This window comes from Rattus norvegicus, chromosome 10 (genome assembly GCF_036323735.1).
Source record: "Rattus norvegicus strain BN/NHsdMcwi chromosome 10, GRCr8, whole genome shotgun sequence".
NCBI lineage: Eukaryota > Metazoa > Chordata > Mammalia > Rodentia > Muridae > Rattus > Rattus norvegicus.
In genome coordinates, this window is record NC_086028.1 from 101819777 (window position 1) to 101841052 (window position 21276).

General features: G+C 50.2%; 1 protein-coding gene and 1 long non-coding RNA gene across 3 annotated transcripts; one reads left to right on the forward strand and one right to left on the reverse strand.

Moving 5' to 3' along the window:
- Positions 1-62: 62 nt before the first annotated feature.
- LOC102552044 (uncharacterized) lies at positions 63-18087 on the forward strand. 2 transcript variants are annotated; one of them, XR_357997.5, is made up of 3 exons: positions 63-600; positions 729-844; positions 17690-18087. It is a non-coding gene; the product is annotated as an uncharacterized LOC102552044 (long non-coding RNA). The 2 variants fall into 2 exon arrangements; XR_594935.4 differs by having other exon boundaries at positions 81-600; positions 729-867.
- Trim47 (tripartite motif-containing 47) lies at positions 16689-21160 on the reverse strand. The gene is made up of 6 exons (NM_001109585.1): positions 20456-21160; positions 19242-19337; positions 18703-18933; positions 18344-18542; positions 17850-17924; positions 16689-17580 (listed from the first exon to the last, which is right to left on the reverse strand). Exons 1-6 carry the CDS (start codon positions 21140-21142, stop codon positions 16940-16942), a joined length of 1929 nt encoding a protein of 642 aa, NP_001103055.1. The 5' UTR covers positions 21143-21160; the 3' UTR covers positions 16689-16939.
- Between the last annotated feature and the right edge of the window lie 116 nt (positions 21161-21276).

A 21276-nucleotide genomic window follows, 5' to 3' on the forward strand; every position in this document is an offset into this window, starting at 1 on the left:
GCCAACTACAATTCCCAGCAGGCCGTGGTCCTGTAAACGCAGCCTCTCCTTGCGTTTAGTGACGAGTGCATTCTGGAACTTGTAGTCTTTTTTTAATACTAAGGGCCAGGCTCGAGATTATATGTACAAAACTACTTAGCCATCTGTACGCCTCTGTCATCCCGGACTCTTCGTGTTAAGCAAACTCAGTGGAAGAAATGTAACTTAGATGTGATGACTCGGTGTATAGTACACGTAAAAGTCACTTAACCAGCCGCCTTCATTTCCGCAACTGTCAAGAGTAGTTCGTGCTTACACTTAGGTAGTCGTTGCAAACTTATAGAGCAGTGCGAGAAGCAATCCCTTGTAGAGTGGACTGGCAGAGCCCGAGGAAAATATGTCGCTTTAATCGACTCAGACCCAGACCCTGCGAGTCGGATTGTTTGAACTTCTGGGGACGAGTGGTCCGCTCCTCATCCTCTCCGCCGCCCCCCAACACCTGTCGCCTGCTGCCTCGCGGTGGCGCTGCTTCCTGCACTGAACTGGCTAGCGGGTCCTGCTGTGTTTAAACAAGACCTGGAATAATTGAATGGAACGATAAAGTACGATGCAAACGTCCAGGTAGGGCTTTGAAAACACCACTGACTCGTTTCAGCTTCATCTCTAGATGAATCTTTCGCAGGGCTGGCGAGGGTTGGGATAACTCATGTCTGGGTGGCATCTTAACATATCTCTATCCTTAACCTTAGGAGATCAGTGTTTGGTTTGAAGCAGACAGCGTGGTGCCCTACATCCTGGACTATTACCACAAATTTGAGGCCAACTTTGGCTGCATAATGATTTCCAGACCAGCCTCAGCTACAGAGTAAGAGACAGTTCTGGGAAACGGTGGGTACATTATTAACTCACAGTGCAAGGGACACTTCTGTACTCTTTTGTTTTTGCTAGGTGCACTCTAATAAAATTCAAATGGCTACAGATATTTTTTTGGTTGGTTTTTGAGGAGTCACTTGTAGCCCATCTGCACCTCTAAGTTGTTTTGTAGCTGAGGCTGGCCTTGAATTCCTGGTCCTCCTGCTTCAGAACAGACTTGTGCCACCATGACTGGATGGATCTGTCTGTCTGTCTGTCCGTCTGTCTGTCTGTCTGTCTATCATCTATCTAATATACAGGATCTCCTGTAGGTATTGTTGGCTAGTTACCAGCTATGTAGCTGAGGCTAACTCGTGTCTTCTGGTTCCACCATTCCCGAGATTACAGGCGTATGCCACCAAACCTGACCTTACAAAGTCATGATGATCGATTGACTCCAGTATTCCTGCACATGGTGCAAAGCACTGTGCTCAGCTGGACTATGCCCCTATTGCCCCAGCATTTTTCTAAAGAGCATAATCCAAGATGAGTGTAATGAATCAATCAGGAATCAGAGGTCAGAGGACCGCTGCTCCTTGTCTGTATTCAACTCCAAACCATCCAGCCGCTCTGTCTCACAAAGATGAAACAACAGTAAATACAGTGAAGGAAAATCAATAGCCGGATCCGGTGGCACCGCCTTTAGTCTCAGCACTTCCCGGCACCCAAATCAGGGGGTTCACAATGGTCTGTAACTCCACTCCAGGCAGCAGTCTGATACCTTGTTCTGGCCTCTTTGGGTACCTACACTCATGAATGGGCTCTGTGTGTGAGTGTATGTGTGTGCGTGTATGTGTGTGTGTGTGTATGTGTGTATATGTGTGTATGTATTGTGTATATGTGTGTATGTATATGTGTGTATATGTGTTGTGTGTATGTATGTGTGTATGTATGTGTGTATGTATGTGTATGTGTGTGTGCGTGTATGTATATGTGGTGTGTGTATATGTGTATGTGTTGTGTGTATGTATGTGTGTATGTATGTGTGTATGTATGTGTATGTGTGTGTGCATGTATGTATATGTGGTGTGTGTATATGTGTATGTGTTTGTGTGTATGTGTGTGTGGTGTGTGGTGTTTGTGTGTGTGTGAATGTGTGTATATGTGTTGTATGTATGTATGTGTGTGTATATATTTATGTGTGTATGTGTGCATGTATGTGCGTGTGACTGTGTGTATATGTGTGTATATGTGTATGTGTGTGAGTGTGTGTATGTATGTGTGTGTGCACACGTGTGTGTGTGAAGCTCTTCCTGACACTCAGAGCTTTGCTAACAGGACAGGTGCAGGTCTCATCTCAGGACCTGCGTCTCGGAAGGACCCTCGTCTCTCGGAAGGAGCATGTTTCTGATAATACCTTGCAGGGGTTGAGACTCACTGAAGTCTCTGGTTTTGCCTCTTGACCTGAGCGTTACCACGGGCAGACAATTTGTGAGCAGCTTTATCTGGGCCAGTTTCCAACCGCTTGACTCAGTAAAGCCGCAGGCCTGCTTCCTTGAGTGGATTGTTGGATTGGTCTGGCCAGAGCGGTGTTTCCGGATCAACACTTCTGTTCTCTGTAGATAGGAGAGCCTATGGCTAGGGTGGCACAGGTGTTTCTGCTTTATTTCAGCTTCCTCTTAAGAATGTTTTAATTAGAAATTTTTTCTTTTTTTAGACTTTACGGCTTCGTTGCCAGTTTATTCCCCACATAACTTTGGATTCTGCAAGTGAACAGAAAAACCCAACTCTATTACTTGATGGTGTCCACAAGTCTACAAAAAACTAGTGGTTTCTGAGAAAAGTGTTGTAGTTAGAAGTTCAGAAGCATTGAAAGGCCACATGCATGCACCTTTTTAATTTTTTTTTTGTTGTTGTTGTGTGTGTACCAAGAAATTAAGTTCACGTTAGTGGATAGCCATGAAAAAAGGAAATGAGTGGCAGGTAACAAGACTGTAGTTAGACATTAGCAGGAGTGACTTCTCACTGAACACAGTAAACCCTACCTAGCCACAGCCTTGACCCAGAGGCCTGTTTGCCGAATGCCCCACGTTGCAACCCTTTTCTGTAATTCTGTGTTCTTAGTGGTTTTCTCAAGTTGTGTTTCACTGGAGCTTCTCATTCTCCAGACTCCAGCATAAGCCTCACATAACTAAACACATTCGACAACTCTTCTGGTTCCTTAATCTGCCTGCAAGCGCCTGCCATGACATCCTACCTTGCCACTACCTTCCACACTATCTGATGTCCCTGGAAGCTCACCACTGACTAGGTCTGCAGGCCCCATTCTTCCTAGAAGTCTCCCTCTCCTGGTAGCATCAGTGAGGGACTACCTTAGGACACTCAGCCGGGCCTCTCCTAGTGTCACATCTCGAGGCCTGGCCCACGTAAGCAGAGCTTAGCCACACCCTTACCAGCCTGCCAGAAGCCACTTGGAAAAGCTGTAGTCGTACCAGACTTCCACGTACGGCCCTGTAGCTCTTTTTTTTGTTTGTTTGTTTTATTTTGGTTTGGTTTGGTTTGGTTTTTTGAGAGAGAGAGAGAGAGAGAGAGAGAGAGAGAGAGAGAGAGAGAGAGAGATTCTTTGTGCTCTGGTTCATTTTGGGACTTGCTCTGGAACTCACTCTGTAGACCAGGCTGGCTTTGAACTCAGGTTCAAAGGTCTACCTGCCTCTGCCTCCGGAGTGCTGGGATTAAAGTGTGTGCACCACCACTGCCCAGCCAGCCAGGCTGCCTTTGAATTTACAGATTTATGCTTGTTCTGCCTCCCCAGTACTGGAACTGAAGGCACGTGCTGACACTCAGCCATGGTTCTGCAAGAATATGCCTGTGAAAGGACGGGACTCATGTCCAGCCCACTCTTTCCCAAGTGGGAGTTAGAGGCGGAACCTGGCTCTGTGTTCCTCAAGTTCATACAGTGTGGGAGGCCCCCTTTTAGAAATACAGCTCACTTCTTTGAACAGAGACATTCACAAAGCCGCACTGGGACCTCCTGACGGGAAGTGTTATGGTGAGGAAGTTGGGCTGTTAGAGATAGCAAGCTTTATAAGCTAACATGACTAACTTGGGGAGAGTTTTAGAGAAACAGATGGCCATGTGACACATTAAAACAAAACAAGGGCTGGAGAGATGGCTCAGTGGTTATGAACACCGGTTGTTCTTCTAGAGGTCCTGAGTTCAATTCCCAGTAACCACATGGTGACTCACAACCATCTGTAATGGAATCCAGTGCCCTCTTTTGGTGTGTCTGAAGACAGCTACAGCGTGTTCATATATAATAAATCTTTAAAACAAGACAAACAGGGGCTGGAGAGATGGCTCAGTGGTTAAGAGCACCCGACTACTCTTCCAAAGGTCCTGAGTTCAATTCCCAGCAACCACATGGTGACTCACAACTATCTGTAAAGAGATTCGATGCCCTCTTCTGGTGTGTCTGAAGACAGCTACAGTGTACTTATATATAATAAATGAATAAATCTTTAAAAAAAAAAACAAGACAAACAGAACTGGAGAGGGCTCAAGGAGGAAAAGGAGCAAAGTGACAGAGAGGGAGAGAGAGGAGAAGAGGTATTGCGAGCTGAGCTTTTCAGTGAGGAACCAGGACTTCAAGGACTTCAGGTCTCCAATGGTATAACCCCCCTCCCCCAATAAACAACTATCCAAATGGCCTTGCTTCAAACTCCTAGATTTAAGTGGTCCTCGTGCCTTGGCTGCTAGAGTAGCTGTGACTGTAGGTGTGGGCCACTGTGTCTGCTTTACAAGTCGAGCCGGGGGAGCAACGCCCACCTAGAAAGACTGAGGAGAAGAAGCACCCCCTGGTCTCGGAGCACTCATAAAAGGACCTCTCTGCCATGCGAGGCATTTGTAATTTTTATTCCTTCTAAATTTGTGTGTATGGTACCATATAGTGTAGGTAGAGGCCAGAGGACCAATTCTGGGGGCTAGTTTTCTATAGTTTCCATAGTGTGGGTCCCAGGCTTGGTGTGTGTGTGTGTGTGTGTGTGTCTGTGTGTGTGTGTGTTGTTGTTGTTTTTTTGTCGTTGTCATTGTTCTTTGGGTCTCTCTGTGTTATCCTGGATGTTCTGGAACTCACTATGTAGACCAGGCTGGCCTCGAACTCAGTGAGATCCTTCTTCATAGCTGCCTCCTGCTGCTATGAAGGTATGCTGCCACCATACCTTGGGGGTAGGATAATTGTTTTTTGAGATAGGGTTTCTCTGTGGAGCCCTTGCTGTCCTGGAACTCACTAGGCTGGCCTTGAACTGGAGTCCTCACTGTTTAGCCTATCCTATCCTTAAACTCAAATCAGCCTTCTGATTGCTGAGAATACAGGCCACACCCTGTTCAGAATTCACTGCGGTAAAAATGAAATATGAATGTTTTCTATCAGTTCCAGTTAGCCAGATCCGCTCACTCTGGGTGCTACTCTGCCACGCAGGCAACAGAACCAGATCCGCACGAGAGGTAGTTACCTCTCGGCCATTTCATTCACACACTGTCCTCTTTAGCCCAGCAAATCAAAGTTCCAGAAACTTGTAATTTAGCTATTAGATTTACATGTTAAATTCTCAATCCACAATACATCCACACAATAAACTTACAAGCAATTGATAAGGATATAAACCGCCCACCTAGATAAGATAAATTTGCCTACAGATATCCATCCCAGCTACTTTGGCAATTAGGACCACCCGGATCTGGGTCATCCTTCTCTGTCTCCATCTTGATTCTCCTTCCTTCTCCTTCTCTCCCGCCTTACAAAAGCTTTGTCCCCGCCTTATTCTTTCACTGTCCAATCATGGCCTTGATCTAACTTGTGCCAGCCTTCACCTGCATATCCACATCAACCTACAAGAAGTCAGATGTCTTTCTTTTTGTCCATTTGTGTTCTAAAGATTTATTGTTTCTGTGGGTATGTGTGTGAGCCTGCTTGAATTTATGTGTGCAGGAGTCCGCTGAGGCTGGGAGACAGTGTTGGATCATCTAGAACTGAAGTTACAGGCAAGGTTGTGAACTGGTTGGTGTGTGTGTGTTGGGACCAAATCCAGGCCCCCTACAACAGCAGTCAGTGCTCTTAGGCACTGAGCCATCTCTCCAGCTCCCGGGAAAGGTGATTTATAGGAATAGTGAGTGGTCAGAGAGCCAGGGTTAGGCTGGAGGTCCCTGGGCTTCTGACCAAGTGACAGCTGGGTAGGAAACTGACTTCCTAGAACAACTGTAATCCCGTTCAAGTTTATCTAAAATTATTCCAACACTTTATCATGAATGTCATTTTTTGCTAGAAGGAGACGATGAATTGCAAAAGCCAAAAAGCAAAACAATGAAAATATTGTCCTGAGCCAAGTTTCAAGCTAAGTTTTTATTTTTTTTTTTCAAGTTTTTTTTTTTTTTTTTTTTTGGTTCTTTTTTTTTTCGGAGCTGGGGACCGAACCCAGGGCCTTGCGCTTCCTAGGCAAGCGCTCTACCACTGAGCTAAATCCCCAACCCCTTTATTTTTTTAAATATTTTATTTATTATTTATTTATTTATGTAACACAAACGAGTGCTCTATTTGTATATACACCTGCACGCCAGAAGATCCCATCACAGATGGTTGTGAGCCACCATGTGGGTGCTGGGAATTGAACTCAGGACCTCAGAAAGAGCAGTTGGTGTTCTTAACCACGGAGCCACCTCTCCAGCCCCTAGAACTAATTTTTTCTTTTCTATCCTTTCTTTTTTTCTTTCTTTCCTTCTTTCTTTCTTTTTCTTTTTCTTTTTTTTTGTGATTGTTTTTCGTTTTGAAGTAAAATAAAAGGAAAGGGAAGGTTTGAGAGAATGCAATGTACCCGAGGAACTGAGCTCTTTGTCCATAAGAATCTTGACACGTAGGGCCCAAGAACAAGTATCTTGAATGGTTCACGAGAGTGACTGAGTGCAGCCTTAACTTCCCTAGCCGTTAGGATTCATTTCATCCATTGTTTGGCAGGAGAGCCAAAAGGCCTGTAATTTCAGCATTGGGAAGCTGAGGCAGGAGGACCAAAAGATACACATGTCTGGGCTACAGCGAATGAGAAAACAGTCACAAGGCTTTTCTTTCCAGGGGCTTCCTCATCACGGGGCTGGAGTGATGGCTGGGTTAAGAACACTTCCTGCCCTTCCAGGGGCTCTGAGTTGGATTCCCAGCCCTCTCAGTTATCTGGAGCTCCAGTTCTGGGGGATATGGCACCCTCTTCTGGCGGCCGTGGGTACTGCATACATGCGGTACATAGCCGTGTCCAGACAAACATTCATGCTTGCAAAATAAAACGGGAAAAGAAAAGAAGACAGTGTCACAGGCTGGTGAGCCAGCTACTCTGGAAGCTTGGGAGGCAGGAGGGTTGAAAGGTCAGGGCTACAAGCCTGGGTAACTTAGTGGGACCCTGTCCTAAGATACAAATTATAAAATGGGATGGTATAGCTAAGAGTGCTAATTTACCATGTATGAAGCCCTGAGTTCAAGAGTTCAAGTCCCTAATATAATCAAAGAAATTAATAATAATAATAATAATAATAATAATAATAATAATAATAATAATGCCTTTTTCTAGTTCTTTATCTTTTCTGTCTTGTTGTGCTTTTTTTGTGTTGTGTTGTGTTTGTTTGTTCGTTTTTTGAGACAGGGTCTCATGTAGCCCAAGTTGACTTAGAATTCCTTCTGTAGCCAAAACATAACCTTGAACTTGGGACTCTTCCATTTCTACTTCCTGAGCACTAAGGTTACAAACACGTGCCCCCATGCCCAATACTGACTCTGTGTGTGTGTGTGTGTGTGTGTGTGTGTGTGTGTGTGTGTGTGTGTGTTTAAGGTTTTTTTTAATTTTAAAAAATATTTATAGCTCAGTGGTAGAGCGGTTGCCTAGCAAGCACAAGGCCCTGGGTTCGGTCCCCAGCTCCGGAAAAAAGAAAAAAGAAAAAAAATATTTATGGGGCTGGAGAGATGGCTCAGCGGTTAATAGCACCCGACTGCTCTTCCAGAGGTCCTGAGTTCAAGTCCCAGCAACCACATGGTGGCTCACAACCATCTGTAATGAGATCTGATGCTCTCTTCTGGTGTGTCTGAAGACAGCTACAGTGTATTTATATAATAAATAAATAAATATTTAAAAAATATTTATGTATATAAGTGCTGTATCTGCACGTATGCCTCCAGCCCAGAAGAGGGCATCGGATCCCATTACAGATGATTGTAAGCCACGGTTCAATTGCTGGAATTGAACTCAGGACCTCTGGAAAAGCAGCCAGAACTCTTTTTTTTTTTTTTTTTTTTTTTTTTTTTTGGAGCTGGGGATCGAACCCAGGGCCTTCCGCTTGCTAGGCAAGCGCTCTACCACTGAGCCAAATCCCCAACCCCAGCAGCCAGCACTCTTAACCGTTGAGCCAGGTCTCCAGCCCCCTGTGTTTTGTTTTAGATGTAGGTTCTCAGTGTGTGCCTTAGGTCAACCTCAAACTTCCACCCTCCTCTGTCTCCTTGGTGCAGAATTGTTGGCATGCACTATTGGTTCATGGGCTTTTTTCTTTCTTTTTCATATATACTTGTTGTTTTGTTTTGTTAGGGTGTTGCATTCTCTCAAGCGGGAGTTACAGACAATTGTGAACTGCCATGTGGGTGCTGGGAATTGAACCTGGGTCCTCTGGAAGAGCAGCCAGTGCTCTCCACCACTGAGCCATCTCTCCAACCAGCTCATGGGCTTTTAGGACTGCCGTAGACTCAGTAGGGAGGATCCTGAGATTGAGGCCAGCCTGGGCTATTTAGGTAACTAAAATAGAAAACCCAGAAACTATTCTTAGGATTCTAAAGACAACAGGCACCGCTCCCAAGCCCAAAGGGGATATTAGAATTCTTGCAACAGAACCTTCCTTACAGAACTCCCAACCAGGGCTGAGAAGGCACCCGTGCCCAGTGCTTGTGTCTCTCATGCTGATGGAGGTGTATCACAGGCTAAGAAAGCAGAGTCAGGGTTCAACAGCTGCTCAGCAACTGTACCTGCCCTGGTGAAGACCTGGGAGCAGTGAGCAGATTGGAAGCAGCCACCCTTCCCCAGAGCTCTGGATCTCAGGCAGCCATGGTAACAGAAAACTAAGACACTTTCCAAGAAGAGGACCTTAGACACAATTCCTCACCAGGGAGTGCTCCAGGCAAAGATCAAGATGGAGACCAACGGGCTGGAGAGATGGCTCAGCGGTTAAGAGCACTGACTGCTCTTCCAGAGGTCCTGAGTTCAATTCCCAGCAACCACATGGTGGCTCACAACCATCTGTAATGAGATCTGGTGCCTTCTTCTGGCCTGCAGTCACATATGCAGGCAGAATGCTGTACATAAAATAAAATAAATAAATCTTTAAAAAAAAAAAAAAGATGGAGACCAACAAGCCAAGGACTGTGGATTGCCAAATGATGTCAGCAAGCCATTTACTGGATGTGGGTCGTTCCTTGGCCCAGGGAAGTGGGACAGTGGACACATCAAGGAGCTCTTGGGCTCTCACAGAGGGTACTGAAGAAACAAGTCTGGTGGGGAGATTATGAGAAGTGTTAACAATTCCCCCGTACTATGTGAACCCCAGGTTATTATTTCACAGGAGAAGACATGACCCCCCAAAGAACATGCCTGAGGTTAAATTCTCCTTATCTTTTTGGTAGAAGGTGGCTTCTTGGTTTCTCTCTTTGCTGTAATAAAATTCCCTGACCTAAACAAGTTAAGTGAAAAAGGGTTTATTCTGGCTTACAATTCAAAAGTATAGCCAGGGGCTGTCGAGGTGGCTTAGTGGTTTAAGAGCATCATGTATTGTTCTTGCAGGAGAGGGGAGTTCAGTTCCCAGGACCCCCTCAGGCAGTCCACAGTTGCCTGTCACTCCAGATCACACTGACCTCCTGGTTATGGATTTACACAGGCATGCATAAATGAATAAAGAAAAAAATTACAGCCCATCTTGGCAGTAGGTCAAGGGGACACTTGAAGGTCAAAGTCACATCACACTGGAAATCAGGAGGCGGAGGGTGAGGACTGCAGGCTAACACTCAGCTCACCTCTTGCTTTATACAGCTCAGGAAAAGACCAAAATGGATACCTCCCAGGTTGAGATAAACCTAAGAGTTTAAAGGCTCGTGTCACCATTACCCTGTATACTAGGCAAGCCCTCAACTTTCCTAGTCCACAAAATGGACTCTTTTTTTTTTCTTTTTTTTTTTTTTTTCGGAGCTAGGGACTGAACCCAGGGCCTTGCGGTTGCTAGGCAAGCGCTCTACCACTGAGCTAAATCCCCAACCCCAAAATGGACTCTTTTAAAAGCAGGTTTTAATTGAATTTGTTTTGCGTGTGTGTATGTGTGTGTGAAATGTGTGCATATGCGTATGTATGTGTGTGCATGAGCGCATGTTTCTGTGCACACATTCATATGTGTGCATGCTTGAGTTTGTGTGTGCACATGTGCATGTGTGTGTGCACTTGTGCATTTGTATATGTGTTTGGGCATGTGTGTGTGCCTGTGTGTGTGTGCACGTGTGTGTCATCGTGTGCATGAAGAGGTTGGAGGAAACCTTCCATCGTGTAGATTCCAGCGACTGAACTCAGATCGAGCCAAGACACCTTGCTGCCTGCATTTCTCTTATACCTGAGAGCTATGAAATTATTCCTTTCCCCCCTCCCTAGTCAATTATCTTTCAAATAAACTAACAATAGACAATTCTGGACTGAAGAAATGGTCAGTGGTAAGACCACTGACTGCTCTTCCTGGGGTCCTGAGTTCAATTCCCAGCAACCACATGGTGGCTCCCAACCATCTGGTAACGGGATCTGATTCCCACTTCTGGTGTTTGAACACAGCTACAGTGTACTCATACATAAAATGAATACATACATCTTTTTTTTTTTTTTTTTTTTTTTTGGAGCTGGGGACCGAACCCAGGGCCTTGCGCTTCCTAGGTAAGTGCTCTACCACTGAGCTAAATCCCCAGCCCCAATACATACATCTTTAAAAAACCAATAGACAGTTCTTGGAAGAGCCTCCACAGTGCCCTTTGCTGTTGGCCGAGCTGAGGTGGAGCGGTAGTTGGCCATGTGGGATGGCCGTGCAGATCCGAGCTATTTCAGGGCAAGGCCTTTTTTGGCCACATATATTTGAGGAACACCAGGTCCTGCTCCTTCATCGGAGGAGGGCCAACACATGTTTCAAGCTCTTTTTGGTTGCTATGGAAGAAGCCCCACCCTTGGGCTCTCAGCCTGAACCTCTGTCCATTTCCAAATCCCAGACACAGTTGCAGTTTGTTCTGAGCGATTCCTGATGGAGAAGTGTTTATGCAAGCCTCTGTGCTCTTCCATTGCTGTGCCCCACAAGCCCCAGAAATCCCCTGCATCCCCACCAAAGATGGCTCCAACACCATTACTGAGAAGTCAGGGCAAATGGGGAGGATTGCCACAAATTCAAGGATAGCCTGGGCTAAGTAGTAAGATAGTGAGACTCTGTCCTCTGTGTGTGTGTGTGTGTGTGTGTGTGTGTGTGAGAGAGAGAGAGAGAGAGAGAGAGAGAGAGAGAGAGAGAGAGATAGGAAATGACTGAAATAGAACCTTTTTCAGTTTATTTTTATCTATTTGTATGAATGTGCATATGCATGTGTTCTGCGTGTGTGCACGCATACACAGGAGTGTGCGCATGTGTATTCATGTGTTGAGGGCAGAGGTTGATATCAGGTGTCCTCTTCCCTCACACTTTCTTGTGTTTCCTGTGACAGGGTCTCTCCCTGAGCCTGGACTTCACTGATTGAGCTAGACCGATTACCCAAGCCCCACCTCCCCAGTGCTGGGATTCCAGGCTCCCCAGTGCTGGTTTTCCGGTGACTGTCAGGATCCAGTCTCCCGTTCTAAAGTCAGTTAGCATGTCCAGTGCTCTGCGGCCTGGGCCAGCCCTCCCTCCAGCCCTGAGTGGAGACTTTCTACCTCCACACTTTTGGGGACTGAGATAGTCACCTACAGTCTCTTGCTTCTCTCTTTCACTATAGGTTTTATTTATGCATTTATTTAGGCTTTTTTTATTATTATCTCTTTATTATATATGAGTACACTGTAGCTGTCTTCAGATACACCAGAAGAGGGCATCGGATCTCTTTACAGATGGTTGTGAGCCACCATGTGGTTGCTGGGAATTGAACTCATGACCTCTGGAAGAGCAGTCGGGTGCTCTTAACCGCTGAGCCATCTCTCCAGCCCCTATTTAGGCTTTTTAAAGGCAGGTTTTCTCTGTGTAGCCTTGGCTGTCCTAGAACTCACTCTTCTGTAGACCAGGCTGGCCTCGAACTCAGAGTTCTGCCTGCCTGTGCCTCCTGAGCGCTGGGATTAAAGGGGCGTGTCACCATTACCCTGTGATTTTCTTTGTTTTTATTTTAGGCGTATGGGTGTTTTCCCTGTCTGTATGTCTATATACCACCTTCCTGCAGTGCCCGAGGAGGCCAGAAGAGGGGGTCAGATCTCTGGGGTGGGAGTTACATACCTTTGTGAGCCACAGTGTGGGTCCTGGGAACTGAACCCTGCCCTCTGGAGGAGCAGCAAGTGCTTCTAACTGTTGAGTCGTCTCTCCAGCCCTCCTTTAGGTTGTTTGTTTGTTTGTTTGTTTGGTAGTGCTAGGGATGGGATCTCTGGCGTCCTACATACTGGGTCAGCATTCTCCATCAGAGCCCTGTCCTGCCGCTCTCGGGCTCCCACCCTAGAAATGTGATTGCACAGGAAAGGAACGGCCTTAGCTCCCAGATTCTTCTTGTTGGCACTAGGTGGGTGGAACGTGTGTGCTGGCCATACCGCAGGATGGGACAGTGACTCTGCAACTAAAAGTTATTTTCCTTCCTGGGCCCCTAAACAAGCTGCAGGCTTGTCCAGCTCTCTCCTACTCTCTGCAAACCTCAGCCCCACCCAGTTCAGCCCATCTTCCCGGCCAGGCCCTGTCACTTAGCCCCAGGCTCTGTCTGGGAGGAGGGGAAACAAGTGTTCCCGGAGTTGAGGAGGGAATGAGGACTGAGGGCCTCTTCCCTCCCTCCCTCCCGGAGCACCAGGAGGGAGGTCCTGGGGGCCCTGAGGACTCCTGGACCGACCAGGCAGTGTGCAGCTGCCAAGTGCGGCAGAAGTCCGTCCTCAGCCAGTTGTTTGGACTCTGAAGCTTATTTTCCCACAGAAACAAAAGCTCAAGCAGGAGGTGGCGTCTTGCCTGTCTCTGAGGAACTGTATTCAGTTCATAGCTACAGCCTCAAACCTTCACCCCTCCACATTGTCTGGGACTAGCTAGGGGTCTAGTGGGAGCCACTAAGACCACAGACCCGCAGGCACCTCTGCCAAGGCTCTGGGGCTGTGGGAACTGGGGCCCACAGAGAACCTATTCCGTTTAAGCCTTTTGTTTTGTTTTTCTTTTCCCTTCAGGGGGTGGCAGGGATCTAACCCAGGACTTCTTGTCTCTAAGTCTCATGTTCTACCTCTGAGCTACTCCCGGGTGAGGCTCACCTGAGCCAGGGGTGTCCTGGACAGGGAGCCAGACAGGGAGCGGTGCACTGGTGTCTGAGAACTCAGGGTTCCTCATTTATAAAAGGAAATGGGGCCAGATCCACAACTCCCTAGCTTTTTCCTCTTTTTAACATTTTCTCATGGTGGTGTATGTTTATTGTGCCAGTACTTAGGAGTCAGAGGCAGGAGGATTGCCAGGAGCTGGAGGCCAGCTTGGGCTACATAGCTCATTCCCAAGACAATGTGGGCTGGAGAGTGAGACCTTATCTTAATTCTTTTTTTTTTTTAATAATCTTTTGATTTTTTGTTTTGTTTCAGATAGGTACTGACTCTGTAGCTCGGCTGGGGTAGACACTAAGTATCCAGTACCTTGAGTGCTGCCATTCCTCCAGTGAGCTGCTACTTTGGGCTTCAAGCCGTTTTGAATGAAACAGATTAATGCTTTGGTTAGTGGGTAAAGAGATAGACCCTCATACTACCTATGCCTTTGGCGGTGGTGACTTTGCATCACATAACTGTACTTTTTTTTTTTTTTTTTTTGGTTCTTTTTTTCGGAGCTGGGGACCGAACCCAGGGCCTTGCGCTTGCTAGGCAAGCGCTCTACCACTGAGCTAAATCCCCAACCCGCTGTACTTCTTCCTAAATGTTCTTGGAGGAATGCTGGGAAATTCTCAGGGCCAGACACGCCCCCTTACACAAGAATTCAGCCAGGCAAACATGTACAGGTACACATATGTATGCACGGCATACATGCATGCACACAGACAGACTCTAACGCACACTGGCATTAGCTTAAAGAGCGGAGCTGGGTATCACATTCCAGGCGGGATGGGTGTGTGTGGTCTGAACCCTGGGGCTTCTCAGCTCCCTGCGCAGTCATGGGCCAGCCAACACCACACTCTTCTCCATTTTGAGCTATAAAAGCTGGACCGTGGGGACTTGGGATAACAAGGTTTTCTTCTTTCCCCTTTTTATGCTTGTTTATGTTACACGTGCACATACGTGTGTGCAGGTGCACACATGCCACAGCCCGGGCATGGGGAATGGAGAGAACAGCTCGTAGGATTGGATTCTCTTTTACCACGAGGGTTCTGGAACTCGGGCTCAGGACGTCAGGCTTGGCAACACTCTCCGACTAAGCCATCTCACCAGCTCAGGCCTCCATGACAGTCTTTGGAAACTCAAAGTCATTCTACAAGCAAGACACTTATGAGGGGCTGAAGCCACAGCCATGAGTGATTGGGCCAGATTCAGGCAGTGAAGGTCTGGCCCCGGGGCCCTGGTCTGCCACTCTTACATTCCGGAACAAGCCAGGGCCTCCTGCACTCGGAGAGCAGAGGCTTGGAACAACAGGAAAATGTGGGGTGGAACATGCCCAGTTCGGGGGTGGAGAGAAAACAGCACAGGTGGTCTAGGGATGCCGGGGTTCTGGGAAAGATGGAGACATTTTGCAGGTGAGAAGAGATTTTAGGAAGCCCCAGCTTGCCCATTATATGGGGCAGTAAATATCCTCCTGACAGCCCCTTGGTTGAATGCAGGGGGACCTGTGGGACCTGTGGCTGCCATGGGAACAGGGTTGAGAACACAATCCAGCAGGAGCAGGGAGGCCCCACCCAGAAAAAAAACATCCTGGCTGCTGGGGCCAGGCAGGCTCTGAGGGAGGGGTTATTTTTAGCAGTTCAGGCGGCTAGGGCTGGACTTGTATGGCCTTGCTGTCTGGCTGCATAACTCACCCATTGTCCTGTCTGACCTTGGATAGCTACTGGGAGGCCTCCCCGTCTGCCCCTTGCCCTCTGGGATGCATCTGGGGCACAAAGAACCTAGAGAGGGAGCTGGCCTGAAAATACAGGTTATCCCAGACAGGGCAGAGGGTTTCCAGGGTGGTGGAGGGAGGGCACTGAGCCTTCATAGAAACCAGCCAGAGGCTCTCCTGAGCCACACAGTACTGGAAAGGTGCTGTGTTAACGTCAGGGGATACAGACCCCTTATTGTAGATGTCTTTTCTTTGGAGTGTGTGTGTGTGTGTGAGAGAGAGTGTGTGTGTGTGTGTGTGAGTGTGTGTGTGTGTATGTGAGAGAGAGAGAGTGTGTGTGTGAGTGTGTGTGTGTGTGTGAGAGAGAGAGAGTGTGTGTGTGTGAGTGTGTGTGTGTGTGTGTGTGTGTGTGTGTGTATCTAAGAGGCCCAAGTTGTCTTTCCATTTTTCTCTTCCACACCCAAGCACCCTGCTCAGCTCTTGGCTTGGATGTGTGACTTCTGTGTTTAATTCTGGATACAATACACTCCAAGTAGGTTCAGAATCGGCTCGTGGCACAGAGGGTGAGAATTGGATTCTGGAAGAATCCACCTCTCCCTGCCTTCCTTACCTAGAGCCAGGGTATGGCTGAAGGACAGGCAGCCTGTTTCTGTCCTTCCTCCTGGGCCAGGAGGGCTCTATTCTCTCCTATCTGCTCATTCTGTTTTTTCCTTTTGTTTTGTTGTTTGTTTCATTTTTGTTTGTTTTGATGTGTGTGTGTGTGTGTGTGTGTGTGTGTGTGTGTGTGTGTGTGTGTGTAAGGTCATGTATTCATCCACCTTATGAGAAAAAAATTTTTTTTGGAGCTGAGAATCGAACCCAGGGCCTTGCGCTTACTAGGTAAGCACTCTACCACTGAGCTAAATCCCCAACCCCTTATTTTTTTTTTAATGTATATGAGGACACCATAGCTGTTTTCAGACACACCAGACACACTCCAGACACACAGGGGACACCAGATCCCATTACAGATGGTTGTGAACCACCATGTGGTTACTAGGAATTGAACTCAGGACCTCTGGAAGAGCAGTCAGTGCTCTTAACCGCTGAGCCATCTCTCCAGCTCAGAGAAACGATTTCTTACCTGAAGCTTACCTATTACCTTAGGCTAGCACCCAGTGAGCCCCAGTGGCCTGTCTGCCCCCCTCTCTCTCCAGTGTGGACATGACAGGTATGAGTTTGTTCGGGGGTTCAAACTCAGGTCCTCTTGATCTTATGTAGCAAGACTTTACTAGCTGTGCTATCTCCCAGTCCTAGTTTGTATTGATTTACTTACTGCGTATGCATGTGTAGGGTGTGTTTGTGGCTCAGGCACCAGGGCCTGCAAGTGGAAGTCAGAGGACAAGCTGCAAAAACCAGTTCTCTTTTTCTACTATATATGGCCCAGGAGTCAAACTCGGGTCCTGAAGCTTGGCCGCAAGCACCTTTACTGGCAGAGCCATCTTGCCTGCCCCATCCTCAGACGTCGAAAGCCGAGTAGTCATAGGAGTTTCTGGTAGGTGAGGAATGCAAAGGGGAGCTGTTCATTCAACAAATGTTTATTGAGCACCTACTGTGTGCCAGGTAGTTCTAGAGACCTGGGAAAGAAGGGGCTGGGGCAGACTGGAATTGTCTCCCAGCTGAAGTTCTATTTTCAAAACAAGTCCTGCAAGAGGCAGGGCTGGGGACCTCTGCCCTGCAAAGTGGAAGGCCTTGAGAAGGCAGCTAGGAATGTGGGGGGTCTCTGAGACTAGCGCCTTCTCCCAGCCGAGCCGCCACGGGATGAAACAGCCATGTATCACCTCCTCTTTAGCACAGATATGCACGATTTCTTGAGGGGTCCAATCTGCAGGTGGGCATCCACACTCTCCAGGAAGAAGGCAGGCTTGAGCCTGTAGTTGAAGAGCCCTGAAAAATGGCTGTCCAGGCGACTCTGGAAAGGGTCAGTGGGGGAGGCCAGGGCACCGCTGCGGCGAGGCCGGGAGGCTTTGAGCCTCCGAAGAAGGCTCAGCTTCCCCTCTCGAACAGCGTAGAAGGCCAGGGCATGGTCAGCGTACTCCAGGCAGACCCCAACCGTAGGCGAAAAGGCATGGGGTAGTGGGGCTTCCAGCCCGCAGAACCAGACTGAGTACCCACGCCCATTCCACTGCAGACAGCATGAGTGTGCGTTTCGGCCCAGCCGGCCCCGGTCATAGGGCTCTTGCGGGGAGAAGCCCTCGGCCATGACACCCACACTGACCCATCCTTCGATGATCTCCACCTCCCAGTAGTAGGTGCCCCGGTCCAGGGCACCTTCTCCTAGCACCTGTTCGCAGTGTGTGAATCGGGTGGGTGACTCCGGGTAGTTGATGGGACACAGTACTCTCTTGACACCTTTAGTTCCAAAAAGCTGCAGGAACTTGTCCGCGGTGTCGCTGTCCAAGTCCACAATGTAAGCAACTGGCGCCAGGGGATGGGAGGGAGACGCAGATCACAGCCAGGTTCAGATAGGATCGTTCCCGCTCCCCCAGCTAACCCTCCCCCAAACACAGCTGTGTCCCTTCTCTAGGACTGGTGAGGCTCAGAACTAATGGAGACCACCCGTGGAGATGACCTTGTTCACCCCAGAGACTGAAGAGAGGCTTCCTGAGCTCTGAGGTTCCAGGCCCTGTTCCTGAAGCCTAGCAGCTACACGGAGGCCCCTTGGCAGCCGCAGGCTGGCTACTTACACTTGAGGAAATAATCCCTGGGAGCCTCGCTCTCCAGCAGGTTGGTGCTGTCAGGGTCCTGGGACTCCACATCAGCTGCAGAAGAGGAGGTGGTGGGGAAGCCTGAATACCTGTGGCTGGCTGCAGGGCTACCCCGTGGCAGTGCCCCGCCCCACCTGTGGATGTAATTCCCTCCTCTCCTTCCCTCCTCCCAAAGACCCCAGCCACTTGGTGACAAACACCGTTATGGGACCATGTTCTCATGTGTGTGTGGAGTTTTGAGTGTCCCCCGCACCCCAACCTCCTTGCAGGCAGAGCCTTGATCTCTACCAAGTCCATGGATAAGCTAGAAGAATTCCCTCTGCCCCCTGGAGGCACAGCTTCAGTTCCTGGCAAGATTACCGCCCTTCCCCTAGTACCAGACACTTTCCCTCCTTCATGCCTGGGTGGACACCAGATCTGGGGGCCCATATGGCCTATCTGGGGGAAGTGAGTCATCGTGGAGGGGCACCCACCTTCTGAGCCAAGTTTCTGTAGCTCATCCTCACCACTGCCCAGCCCCCGCAGCTGCTCCCACTGGCTGGCACAGGCTGAGACAAGGATGTCCCTCACGGCTCGGACCGCTTGGGAGGACTTGGTGAAGCTGAGTTCCCTGGGGGGTCCAGGCCCAGGGCCACACCCCTCCTCCAGGGCCAGCCGCAGTGCCAGGAGCTCCTGTGCCGGACAAATGCGCAGTAAGTCTGCTGGCCACAGCATCTCCCAGCCAGGGAAGGTAGCAACTGTCCTGGAAGGCCAGGTACCCATCGTGTCTGCCATCATTCTCAACCCCACCCCTCCCCCTGAATTCCCTCTGTGGCTCCTGAGCCGGCCTCACCTGGAGAAAGCTGACTGAATCCGCCTCTGGAACCTGACTGAGGTTGTGGCGAGCCCGGCTTAGGCGGCTGCGCTGTTCCTCTTGTCTGCGCAGGTCACCTTGAGAGCGGCCCAACATGGCGGCCTCCCCCTCCTCGATGAACCCCAGCACCTCAGTCTGGAAACTCTGTAGGGAGGCTGTGGCCTCGGCAAACATCTGGCTCACCCTCTCCCGCTCTGCCACAGCTGCACTCTGCAGGAGAGGGCAGAGGAGGCAACAGTGAGGGCAAAGACCAGGCTTGCCTGCTCCCTGCCTGCTCTCAGTCCCTGACGGCTTGCGCCCACCCAACACCCACCCAGCCCCACTAGGAGGGCAGCGGAGCAGCCCTAGCCTTCTCGGGATCTGAGCCAGGTCGCAAGAAATAAGGTGTTCCTGTTTAATAGGGACGTGCAGTCCCTGAATCAGGGCACCTCTAGAGTGGTGGTACCACAATGAGAGCTTATGTGTGATTTCAGAGGCCTGATTTAGGGGTGCACAGGGGGACTAGGGTGGGCTCTGACCTTGATGAGGGCCACAGTACGGCGGGATTGTGCAATGCCGGCACCCAGCTCATCCATGCGGTCCTCCACAGCGCTCAGGACTTTGGACTGTTCAACCTGTGGACCCCGAGAGATTAGTGTCTGACAAAGGTCCCTGACCTGCAACAGATCTCAGCATTTGGGGGGCTAGGCAGTGACAATTGTAGATGAAGGGACTGGAAATGGTCACTATATCCCAGAATATGCCCAAGGCAGCTCTGGCCCAAGCCCGTGGGTGCCATATCCAAATACCTGCCAAGGAGGCAGGCTGTGGGCATCTGACTACCTGTTGACCAGAGAAGCCAGTTACAGGGCCACCTGTGATTCTCTACTTGGGATTGTTTTTCCCAGTGGGGAAGAGGCAAAGTGTGAGAGGGGGTGGGACTGAACCAGAAGAGAGTCCACTAAATAGTCCTGGGGACTAGTTTCAAAAGAGCCTTCACCCCCAACCCAGCTCTGAAAAATGGGGATTCCGGGCAAATCCCTTGGGCCTTATGAGTCACAGCTCCAGGCAGGAGAGGCGGAAAATCCCAAAGCCAGAGGCGCCAAGACTGGGATGAAGGCCAAAGGAAACTGGGGGCGGGAGGTAGCGGGACACTGGGCACTAGCTCCTTAACGGCCCCAGAACATTCGGACAGAGGAGATCTGTGTGACCAGCTCAACCATCATCGCTCTCCTGGTGCCTGCCACACCCATCCAAAGTGGCTGACTCAGTTCAGGACAAATCTGAATTGGGACCAGCAACAAGAAGGCATCAGCCATGGAGCCCCGCCCGCATCCAGCGGCTCCTGACTCCCACAGCCTCCAAGGCCTAACACAGATCCCTCTCTGGCTTTACACCTCCACCAACCTGGCTTTTTGCCATTCTTTCATCTACTCACTGGTCCCTCCTGACCCCCCTTCCATCCATGCCAGCCCCAGCAAATGACAGTGTAGACCGGAAGAAATTGTCAAGATCCTCAGGATAGAAGGGGAATGGGAATCTAAGGCAGAGCCTATTGAGTCAGAGAGATGAAATCCCTGTAAAGGCGGGAGGAGAGAACCAACCCCACAAAGTTGCTTCTTTGATCTCCATGTGCACAGCCACAAGGATAAAACAAATATGTAACAGACACACCCGGATTAGAGTGAGGGACTAAGTAGCTCTCCGGCCCTGGCTGTCACCTATCTCCACGAGCCCGCTCAAGGGGCCCCACCTCCTGAAGCGCGCGCTCCTGCTCCAGCGGCACGAGCTCGTGGCCCCGATGCTCCTGAGTGGCGCAGGCCTCGCAAAGGCACACACGCTCCACGCGGCAGTAGCGCTCCAGCGGCCGCAGGTGGCGCGGGCACAGGCTCTCCTCCAGCCGGCGCAGCGGGGGCACCAGGCGGTGGCCGCGCAGGGCGGGGCTGCGTTCGTGCGGGGCCAGGTGCGCGGAGCAGAAGGAGGCGAGGCAGGAGAGGCAGGAGAGCGCGGCGGGCAGGGCGGCGCCCTCGGGGCACGCGTCGCAGCGCACCGGCTCCTCACCCGCGGGCCACGGCTCGGGCGCGCAGGGAGCGGAGGGCTCCGGAGCCGGAGGTGGTGCGCTGGGTGCGGAGGGCTCGGGCGTCGCGCCCCGGGCCGAGCCTGGAGCCGGGGCGGACATGGGTCCGGGGCTCGAGCCCTGGCGGAGCTGCAGCAACTCGGACAGCGTGTGGTTCTTGCGGAGCTGCAGGCCGTCGGGAAAAGGCTCCTGGCAAAGTGGGCAGCGAGCCGGACCTCCGGAACCACCGGTGCCGCCCGCGCTCCGGTGCGGCCAGAGCGCGCCCAGGCAAGCGAGACAGAAGTTGTGGCCGCAGGGTAGTGTCACCGGCTCCCGGAGCGGTTCCAGGCAGATGGGGCAGCTGAAAGGCCCGCTGCCGTCCATGGCTCCGCCGCTACCCGGGCACCGCCTGTGCTGCTCCCGCCTGGGTGGGACCTGGGACGGTTCGCGCCCGGCACCGCCCCCTGGGACCCAGGCCAAGGGTCCGGCCCACTCCTACCCCTCCGCAGCTCTGCTCG

What these genes read in the sequence shown, in the direction of transcription:
- Trim47 (NM_001109585.1), bottom strand. Translation starts at nt 21,142, where the DNA reads ATGGACGGCAGCGGGCCTTTCAGCTGCCCCATCTGCCTGGAACCGCTC. An exon ending in GTACTGTGGCCCTCATCAAG is followed by an intron (nt 18,934 to 19,241) that starts GTCAGAGCCCAC and finishes CCTCTCCTGCAG; the next exon opens with AGTGCAGCTGTGGCAGAGCG. An exon ending in CAGGGATTATTTCCTCAAGT is followed by an intron (nt 17,581 to 17,849) that starts GTAAGTAGCCAG and finishes CCCTGGCGCCAG; the next exon opens with TTGCTTACATTGTGGACTTG.